The 10,320-nt window shown below is 49.8% G+C and overlaps 1 protein-coding gene and 1 non-coding gene across 3 annotated transcripts in view; one reads left to right on the top strand and one right to left on the bottom strand.

The window, feature by feature from the left end:
* Positions 1-3,332: 3,332 nt before the first annotated feature.
* On the bottom strand, positions 3,333-3,446 carry trnal-caa (transfer RNA leucine (anticodon CAA)). Its single transcript has 2 exons — positions 3,409-3,446; positions 3,333-3,378 (listed from the first exon to the last, which is right to left on the bottom strand). It is a non-coding gene; the product is annotated as a tRNA-Leu (tRNA).
* A 6-nt stretch (positions 3,447-3,452) lies between these two features.
* Positions 3,453-10,320, top strand: part of pdgfrl (platelet-derived growth factor receptor-like) — a 60,153-nt gene continuing 53,285 nt past the window's right edge. Inside the window, exon 1 of one of the 2 annotated variants that reach the window (XM_070869757.1) lies at positions 3,453-3,537. Coding sequence is in view for 1 of the 2 variants with exons in the window: in XM_070869749.1 (XP_070725850.1) it covers positions 3,859-3,934 (76 nt within the window). In the remaining variant the exon portion in view is untranslated. Of the gene's footprint in view, positions 3,538-3,817; positions 3,935-10,320 lie in introns of those variants that run through there. The other variant, XM_070869749.1, reaches the window with a different exon arrangement.

Below are 10,320 nucleotides of genomic sequence, written 5' to 3'. Positions count from 1 at the left end.
GGCGGGTAAGTGGAGCTGAGTCCACGGTCAGATCAGCCATGATCTTGTTGAATGGCGGAGCAGGCTCGAGGGGCTAGATGGCCTACTCCTGTTCCTAATTCTTATGTTCTTATGTAAAACAACAACCCAACTCGGGAGCAGCAAAGCAGCTTTACAGATGGATTAAGACTGAGGTCCAGCAAAAAACCCATGACCTAAAGAGGTTGGATGGTGGGTGGAGAAAGCACAGGAGATTCAGCAGCTGGTCAACAGCCATGATGCGTGAATATTCTTCACCGCAGTCAAATCCACCTACTGCCCAAGCACCCAAGGCCCCACCCCACTACTGGCCAAGAACGGGGAGACACTCATCAAGGACACCGAGGCAGTCAGGACCTGCTGGAAGGAGCACTTTGAAGATCTCCTTAATCGAAACTCTGCCTTTGACACGAGTGTCCTCAACTCCATCCCACAGCATGCTACCCGCCACCACCTCAGCAAAACCTCAGCCCTGCATGAGGTAGAAAAGGCCATCTATGAGCTCAAGAACTAGAAGGCATCGGGAGTGGATGGAATCCCCGCTGAGGCACTAAAGTATGGCGGAATGGAGCTATTGGCACGAATGCATGCCCTCATCTCTCTCATCTGGAAGGAGGAGAGCATGCTGGGAGATCTCACAGATGCAGTAATCGTGACCATGTTTGAAAAAGGGGACAAGTCCGACTGTGGCAACTACAGAGGAATCTCCCTGTTATCAGCCACTGGAAAAGTCATTGCTAGTATCCTCCTCAACTGTCTTCTCCCTGTGGCTGAGGAGCTCCTCCCAGAGTCACAGTGCGGATTCAGGCCACTATGGGGTACAACGGACATGATCTTTATGGCGCGACAACTGCAAGAGAAATTCAGGGAACAGCATCAACCCCTGTACATGGCCTTCTTTGACCTTACAAAGGCCTTTGACACTGTTAAGCGTGAGGAACTATGGCGTGTCCTCCCCCATTTTGGCTGCCCTCAAAAGTTTGTCGCTATCCTCCGCCTGCTCCACGACAACATGCAAGCCGTGATCTTCACCAACGGATCCATCACAGACCCAATCCACATCCGGACCGGGGTCAAGCAGGGCTGTGTCATCGCTCCTGTCTACACTACTTACTATACCACCAATCTTTGTCATCAGCAAACTTGGATATATGGCTCTCTATTGTGTTATTTATGTATGAAATATTATAAATATTTGAGACCCGAACACAGATGCTCCCTATCTCTGTTATCTCCTTCGGCCTCACAACCCCTCGAGATATCTGCACTCTTCAAATTCTGCATCCCTGATTATAACTGCTCAACCATCGGTGGCCGTGCCTTCAGCTGCCTGGGCCCCAAGCTCTGGAGCTCCCTCCCTAAACATCTCCGCCATTCTACCTCTCTTTCCTCCTTTAAGACGCTTCTTAAAACCTACCTCTTTGACCAAGCTTTTGGTCATTTGCCGTAATTCTTCTTATGTGGCTCTGTGTTAAATGTATTTATTTTTTGTCTAATAACACTCCTGTGAAGTGCCTTGGGATGTTTTACTACGTTAAAGGCACTATATAAATACAATTTGTTGTTGTTGTTGTTGACACCACGAATCACTTCCTTCCAAATCACATACATACCCATTATCCCTACTCTCTTAATGCTTAACCGATCTGTTAACCAGGTCAATAAATTGCCTTCAATTCCTTGAGCTTTAATATAATGCCTTCTGGAAGTCCATATAAATTACATCCATAGACATTCCCTGTCTACTATAGTTACTTCCTCAAAAAATTTAAATAATTTGACAAGGTCAAGGGGCCAAAATTGCACATCGCCCTGGTTGCGGCGGTAACCTTTCCGAAGCCGGGCATTCTGCGTCATGCCATGGAAGCGAAATTGGGGTTACCGCCCCTCACAGTGAAAGGAGAGGGACACTGCGAGCTCTGTGGACATTTTGATTTGCCTCCACTTGGCCACCAGAGATGCGGGCCGAAACGGAGTGCTGGGCTGCACGATGATGGCCTAGACCCCGCAACATCGCTGGACAACGGCCTGACCGGTGAGTCAGAGAAAAATATGGTGGCGCGTGGCACAGTGTACCTCCCCTTTATGTTTCGCTCTACAACCGGTCTGTGGCCCGGTTCACGACCCGCAAGGATGGCGCTGACATAAACCACGGCAGCCTCATGCGGCGCTGCCCAAATTCCGTCACGTGGCTGAAACGTGCCGCCATGGAACGAAAGGGGTCGCCGTACATGGCGATCAAGTCATCGGCAGAGGTGCAGCGGCCCGTGGCACTACCAGCGGGGTGCGGTGCGACTGGATTCGTACCTCCGTTAACTCTGGTGCAATTTCACGGGAGCTGGTAGCGCCCTGGGAGGCGCACAACAGGGCAATTTTGCTCGTCAAGAGTTTGAGGGGTCAAAATTGGCTATCGCCCTGGTTGGGGGCAGGCCGGACATTCAGTGCATGCTGCAGAAGTCCCGGCCCAGAAGCGAAATTCGGATTACCGCCCCTCACAGAAAGTGGAGCGCAATGTCGCGTGCTCCACTTCATTTCCGGGCGGGATCGGTGGCACTAATGCGTTTCAACTCCCCTCCCCTTCTGTTAAAGGGGAGGGATGCTGCGAGCTCGGCAGGCACTCTGATGGCCTCCACTGAGCCAGCATGGCTACGGGGTGCTGTGGCTGCAACATGGCACCAAAACGATCGCGGCCTGGACTCCGTGACAACGTTACACAGTGGCCCGGCTGGCAAGTTGGCAAGAAAACACTTCAGTGCCCCGTTAGCGCCTCAACAGGAGAATTTCAGAATCACAGAAAGTGAGACAGAAATGATTAGTGGGACACAAGCTTGGGACATAGTTATAGGAAGAGACAATTGCTAAAAAAATTATTTGTCCCTGAGCAAGCCACAGGAAATGAACAAGTATGCATTAAAGTGGGAGAAGCTACACGTTTCATTGGAATAATGAATGTGTAGGCAGTGGCTGTGTGAGGAGTAGGCTGTGAATTTAACATTAGCTGGGGTGAAATAGAAATAATGGCCCGGATTGCATTGCCAGGAATTTTATTTTGTAAATTAAAATACATTTTCTTAAATTAAATTAAAAAGAGTGCTGTGCAGCAAAGGCATGATCTGGGTTATACATTTATTAATAACTTTATAGATCAAAAAGAAAATCCTTTAAAGCAAGCTTTCTGTGAGGAATACCCTGCTCACCATAGGCTCACACTCAATCTCTAGCATTGCAAAATGTCAAGAGCTATTATTTTAATAAAATAAGCCCTTGCACTCAACCTCCCAGAGGCTGAGAACTGGTAAATTGCGAAAAGTTAATGTCAGAAGTGGGATTCGAACCCACGCCTCCAGTCGGAGACCAGAACACCCGTCCCGCAATGGGAAGAATACAATCCTTGAGTCTGGCGCCTTAGACCACTCGGCCATCCTGACAACTGGCAAAGGTAGCGGCAGCGAGCTACAAACCTCCGACTGAGCCGGGCCTCACACTCTGGCAGCGGCAGCTTCGCCGCCTACCCCGCCGGTGGGAATCGATTGCCGGCACTCTCTACCGGCCGCGGTTTTATTTATATTTGTCTCGGGAACTTCCTGCTCGCCGATTCCGCTCTTAATTATTCCCAACCGACCCGACCGCCGCAGGATAGGTTCAGCGCGACGCGCATGCTCAGTGAGGGAGGCGCAGTGTCGCCGCCATGTTCAGTGCGGCAGTTTCTGAAAATGAGCCGCCATGTTGAATGTGACTTTGCGCATGCTCTGTTCCACCCGCTCGTTGCAGTAGCTGTACGCATGCTCATTGAGGCTGCGGCGCCCTATTTCGCATTCTCACAGATTCCTGAAAGTTGTAATGTCCGTGGAACAAATCCTGTTTGTTCAAAAAACTGCACACCAGCCACTTTTCTCTGATTTACTCTTTATAAATGGTATGTTATTTAAATAGACATCCCAATGGTGTTTGCCTAAATTGAAACAGTCACTGAAATTTAAAACGACATTGATTTGAGTGAAACAAAAACAAAATGTTGCATTTTCTGTAAATCTAAAATAAAAGCAGAAAATGCTGGAAATACTCAGCAGGTCAGGCAGCATCTGTGGAGAGAGAAACAGAGTTAACGTTTCAGGTCGATGATCTTTCATCAGAACTGGAAAAGTTAGGCCTAGAAATTGTGTATCGGCCTGTTTGAAGTCTCACCCCTCGCGATAAATTCAGGTTGTCGTCCCCGGAAGGAAGTGGAACGCAATCAACTGGGCTGGCCGCACAGTCCCCGTCCTCTGAAGAAGTCGCTGTTATCGCCCCGCGCTGCTTCAGGGGGTGAAACCCAATTTAAGGGCCGGGGCGCTAATGGGGCGATGCACACGGCAATGATGTCATAATCTCCGGGCGCAGGAGATCGGGCCGCAACGTCATAGTGCCGCCGCTAAACTCCTGCCGAATTTAGTGGGAGTCATTAGGGGCCGTGGCGCTGACGGGAGGCGCAAATGCACCCAATTTCTCCCCCTTAGAGATGTAACAGGTTTGAAGCAACTACAGAGGCAGGGAATGAGAAGGATGGGAGGAAAGAGCAAAAGGGAAGGCCTGTGATAGGGTGGAAGGCAGGAGAGATTAAATGACATAAGTAAGAGATGATGGTGCAAGGCAAAAGTAGGCGGTAACAAGAGAATAGGATCAAGAGGAGCTGTAATTGACCATAGCAGAATTATTACCAACAGCTGCTGTTCAAAAAAATGGGAGCAGTGCTTATGAAATGAAATTGTTGAACTCAATGTTGAGTCCAGAAGGCAGTAAAGTGCCTAATCGAAAGATGAGGTGCTGTTTCTTGAGCTTCCATTGAACAGTGTAGGTCAGAGTGGGAGTGGGGTTTGAGAACACTCTGACCTCTCTGCCCTGGGCCTGCTACACTGTCCATAGATTATGTCTGATCTGCTGAGTATTTCCTGCATTTTCTGTTTTGATTGAGTGAAATGTTTTGGGATAGTTCACCTAGGTGATGAGGGGCTGTGACTCCAAGGGCTAGAAACTCGGTGGCATCCCATTTGGTAGCGCCAGGCACTAATGAAACTGAGCTGCCACTAAATTGGCTGTTAGCGCTCCAGGAAAGAACTGGAATGCTAAATCAGGCGCAAATGACCTCAGTACGATGTTACAAGGGCTCTACCAACAGAGCGAGAATGAATTTCAGGTGCAATGCAATCGGGAATGATCCTTCACACTGGCTCCTTCCAGTTCTTAAAGGGGAGGTTCCATCATTGTGCAGATCCTCATTATCAACATTGCTGGCTGTGAAGGCAACCTGAAAGAAACTGAATCAGGTCATTTTCATGGCTGATCCCAGTCCCAGGGAGAGAGCTTTCCGTTTTACAGACCAGGTATTGGAGGCATTGATCGTGGAAGTTGAACGAAGGACGACAGTGCTGTTCTTGGCCATTGCCCCAGCTCCTCAGGGCAATGTGGAGGGAAGTGGCCCAGGAGGTCTCAGCCAGCAGTGTGGTCGTGAGGAGCCTGATGCAGTGCCGCAAGAAATTCAACGACCTAACTCGGGTAGTCAGGGTGAGTACATGCTTCAACAGGTCCTATATACCAGCATTTGAACCTCAGTTTGTACACACTGCACAAACCACCACACCCTCACCACTCACCCACCCACTGAAACTCACATCCACATCTCACACACATTAATTTTTCTTGCAGGCCAAGATGGCCCACAATAGGATGGAGCAGCAGAGAACAGGTGGAGGTGATGTGCAGCTCCAGCAGCTTACAGACCTTGAGGAGCGAGTGCTGTGACTCATTGGGCACCAAGACCGTGACCGTTGGCAACATCGACTCCCCCCCCTTGAGGGCAATAACGGTGTCTTCATCCCCTCTCCTTCTCTCATCCCACTTCTCCCTCACACCACAAGCCTTTCTCACTTTCCAGCTCCTGATACTATCTGCATTCATTGCTCCATTCCTGCCCCCCTACCCTCACCTTAACACGAGTCTTGTACCTTTATGCTTTCAGATAGTCAGCAACCAGATGGCCAGCCTGTCCCTAAGCCTTCCAGTGAGACTGAGGTGAGAGAAGAGGAGGAGGAGCAAAACACCACGTCACTGCATCTCTCACCCGCAGCACCACCTCAGATACTGGTATGACGTGATCGTTCGAGGCAAGTTTAGTAGAGGGGTCTACACTGGGGGATGCACCGGGGACGAGCGGGCTGCAGCAAGGCCAGGGGGGAAAGGGTAGCTCGCCGGATGGCGAATTCACACACGAATTCTGCTGCACAGGATTCAGATGAAGACCTCGATGGGGAGGCATTCACAACAAGTGTGCTGGCCATTCACTCTGAGATGATAGGTGCAATGGCAAGGGTGCTTGAGAGTCTCTCGGCAATGGTAAGGAGCGTGGAGGAGTCCGCCTCCAACATTGCACAGAGCTCTGCGCACACCATGGAGCCCATCATTTCCACTCTACAGAGGATGGTGGACTCCCAGAGAGACCGTGGGGACCCAGACCTCACGACGCGTGTCATGGGTGATGTGACAATTTCCATTGCAGCACAGGCAGAAGCCACGCATCATTTTAGTGCTGTCATGCAGTCAATGCTTGGTGGCATTGCATCTCAGACTGCTCTCATGCAGTCTCAGCTGGATACCACACAAGCTCTGACTGCTGCTGTTATGTATGTAAATATTGTAACTGTGTAAGACTTGCCACCAGAGGGCGCAACTGTTGGAGACCCAAGGGTCACCTGCACACCTCGTGCAAGGGAGTATAAAAAGTTGTCTGCCATGCTGCTGAGGCACTCTGGAGTTGTATTAAAGAGACTAAGGTTACATCAGATTTAGCTCAGTCTTGTGGAGTTCTTCCATACATAACAATTGGCGATGAGTAACAGATTACGAACTTTTATGCGGTCATGGCTGCCATTGGTATTTTAGAGAGATTTGTAGATGGTGATGATTGGGAAGCCTTCGTTGAGCATCTCGACCAGTACTTCGTGGCCAATGAGCTGGATGGGGACGATACAGTGATCAAGCGCAGGACAATTTTCCTCACCGTGTGTGGGTCCACAATATACGGCCTCATCAAGAATCTGCTAGCACCGGAGAAACCAATGGAGGAGACAGATACAGAGCTGTGTACGCTGGTTCGGGAACATCTCAAGCCGAAAGAGAGCGTCTTAATGGCCAGGTATCGCTTCTACATGCACCACCGCTCCGAGGGCCAGGACGTAGCAAGTTATGTCGCTGACCTGAGACACCTTGCAGGAACTTGCGTATTTGCTGGATTTTTGGGGGAAATGCTGCGGAACTTTTTTGTGCTTGGCATCGGCCACGAGGTCATTCTTCGCAAGCTGCTGTCCGTCGAATCCCTAGACCTGAGTAAGGCCATCACGATAGCCCAGGCATTCATATCCACGAGCAATAATACCAGACAGATATCTTCCCAGCATTGAAGCTCACCGGCAAATACTGTGCATAAAATAACGTCGCTAGCAGGCAGAACTGCATACGGCAGGGCCTACACATCTGCAGCTGCGAGATTCAGAGACCGTCATCGGGTGTGAATGCAAATCCATTAGCACCATGTTGGCGCTGCGGGGGTAATCATCGAGCCCATCAATGTCGATTCAAGCACTACATGTGCAAAGGCTGCGAAACAATGGGGGCACCACCAGCGAATGTGCAAGAGTGCTGTGACTGATCACGTGGCAGAGTTGGCAGAGGATGATCGATCCGGCGTGGACCACGCAGAACAAACAAGCGAGGCAACTCAACCCGAGGAAGAGGTGTATGGGTTACACACCTTCACCAACAAGAGCCCTCCTGTTATGCTGAAAGTCAAATTGAATGGTATTCCGGTATCAATGGACACAGGGGCGAGTCAGTCAATTATGAGCCAGAAGGCTTTTGAGAAACTGTGGGGCAACAAGGCACAAAGGCCCAAACTGAGCCCGATTCAGACAAAGCTGCGCACCTACACCAAAGAGCTCATACCAGTCATTGGCAGTGCGGCAGTTAAGGTATCGTACGATGGAGCTGTGCATGATATATCACTGTGGATTGTACCAGGCGATGGCCCAATGCTATTTGGCAGAAGCTGGCTGGGAAAGATTCGATGGAACTGGGACGACATCAAAGCATTATCTTCAGTGGATGATGCCTCATGCGCCCAAGTGCTGAAAAAGTTTCCATCGCTATTTGAACCTGGCATCGGCAACTTCACAGGCGCCAAGGTGCAGACCATCTAGTCCCGATGCAAGGCCCATTCATTACAAGGCTCGAGTGGTTCCATATATGATGAGGGAGAAAGTCGAGATCGAACTGGACAGACTTCAACGGGAGGGAATCATATCGCCAGTCGAGTTCAACGAGTGGGCCAGTCCGATTGTTCCGGTGTTGTAAAGCGATGGCACGGTCAGAATCTGCGGAGACTACAAGGTAACGATCAACAGAGTCTCGTTACAGGACCAGTACCCGCTACCCAAGGCGGATGACCTGTTCGCAATGTTAGCAGGGGGGGAGGTCATTCATCAAGTTGGACCTAACCTCTGCCTACATGACACAGGAGCTGGCTGAATCTTCGAAAAGATTGACGTGCATTAACACGCACAAAGGACTCTTTATATACCACAGATGCCCTTTTGGGATTCACTCGGCTGCTGCCATCTTCCAGAGGAACATGGAGACTCTGCTGAAATCGGTTCCGCACACCGTTGTGTTTCAAGATGGCATCCTGATCACCGGTCGTGACACCACCGAACACCTGCACAACCTGGAAGAGGTTCTAAGTCGACTGGACAGAGTGAGACTCAGGCTGAAACGCTCCAAGTCTGTTTTCCTGGCACCAGAGGTCAAATTTTTGGGGAGAAAGATTGCGGCAGACCGCATCAGACCCACGGATTCAAAGACAGAGGCCATCAAGAATGTGACAGAGCTGCGTTCGTTCCTGGGACTTCTCAACTATTTTGGTAACTTTCTACCCGGGTTAAGCACTTTGCTGGAACCGTTGAAAATGTTGCTACGTAAGGGTGACGACTGGGTTTGGGGTAAATCTCAAGTGACAGCCTTTGAGAAGGCCAGAAACCTACTTTGTTCTAAAAAGTTACTTGTACTGTATGACCTATGTAAACGATTAGTGCGAGCTTGTGATGCATCTTCGTATGGGGTCGGCTGTGTGTTATAGCAAACCAATGTATCGGGTAAACTTCAACTGGTTGCATACGTGTCTAGAAATCTGTCTAAGGCTGGAAGAGCCTACAGTCTGGTCGAGCAAGAGGCATTATCATGTGTATATGTGGTTAGGAAATACACTAATATCTATTTGGACTTCGGTTTGAGCTTGAAACTGACCACAAGCCACTCATTTCGTTGTTTTCAGAAAGCAAAGGTATAAAAACCAATGCTTCGTCCCGCATCCAAAAATGGACACTAACATTGTCCACCTATGACTATGTTATCCGCCACCGACCAGGCACGGAGAACTGTGCTGATGTCCTCAGTCGGCTACCATTGCCCACTACCGGGGTGGAAATGGCAGTGCCCGCAGACTTGCTTCTGGTCATAAATGCTTTTGAGAGCGAGGGCTCACCCTTCACAGCTCGCCAGATCAGGACCTGGACCAACCAGGATCCTGTGCCATCACTTGTAAAAAGTTGTGTCCTCAATGGCAGCTGGTCGGCCGTTCCCGGGGAAATGCAAGATGAAATTAAGCCCTTTCACCGACGCAAAGCTGAAATGACCATCCAGTCGGATTGTCTCTTATGGGATAATCGCGTGGTTTTGCCAAAAAAGGCAGGGAAACGTTTATATGTGACCTACACAATACCCACCCAGGCATAGTCATGATGAAGGCTATAGCCAGGTTGCATTTTTGGTGGCCCGGCATTGACTTGGACTTCGAGTCATGCATACACCAGTGCAACACGTGCTCACGACTGAGTAATGCAACAAGGGAGGCTCCATTGAGTCAGTGGTCATGGCCCTCCAAACCATGGTCCAGGATCCACGTCGATTTTGTTGGTCCCTTTCTCGGAAAGATGTTTTTAGTTGTAGTGGACCCTTCTCTACATGAATAGAATGCGTAATCATGTCATCCAGCACATCCACTGCCACCATTGAAAGCCTCCGGGCTATGTTCGCCACCCATGGCTTGACTGACGTGCTTGTCAGTGACAATGGACCGTGTTTCACCAGCTCGGAATTCAACGAGTTTATGACCCGCAATGGCATCAAGCATGTCAGGTCTGCCCCCCTTAAGCCTGCATCCAACGGTCAAGCGGAACGGACAGTCCAAACTATCAAGCAGAGCTTGAAACGCGTGAC

The sequence above is a fragment of the Pristiophorus japonicus genome, chromosome 2, assembly GCF_044704955.1.
Source record: "Pristiophorus japonicus isolate sPriJap1 chromosome 2, sPriJap1.hap1, whole genome shotgun sequence".
Classification (NCBI taxonomy): Eukaryota; Metazoa; Chordata; class Chondrichthyes; family Pristiophoridae; genus Pristiophorus; species Pristiophorus japonicus.
This window is presented reverse-complemented; position numbering and strand designations above follow the sequence as displayed.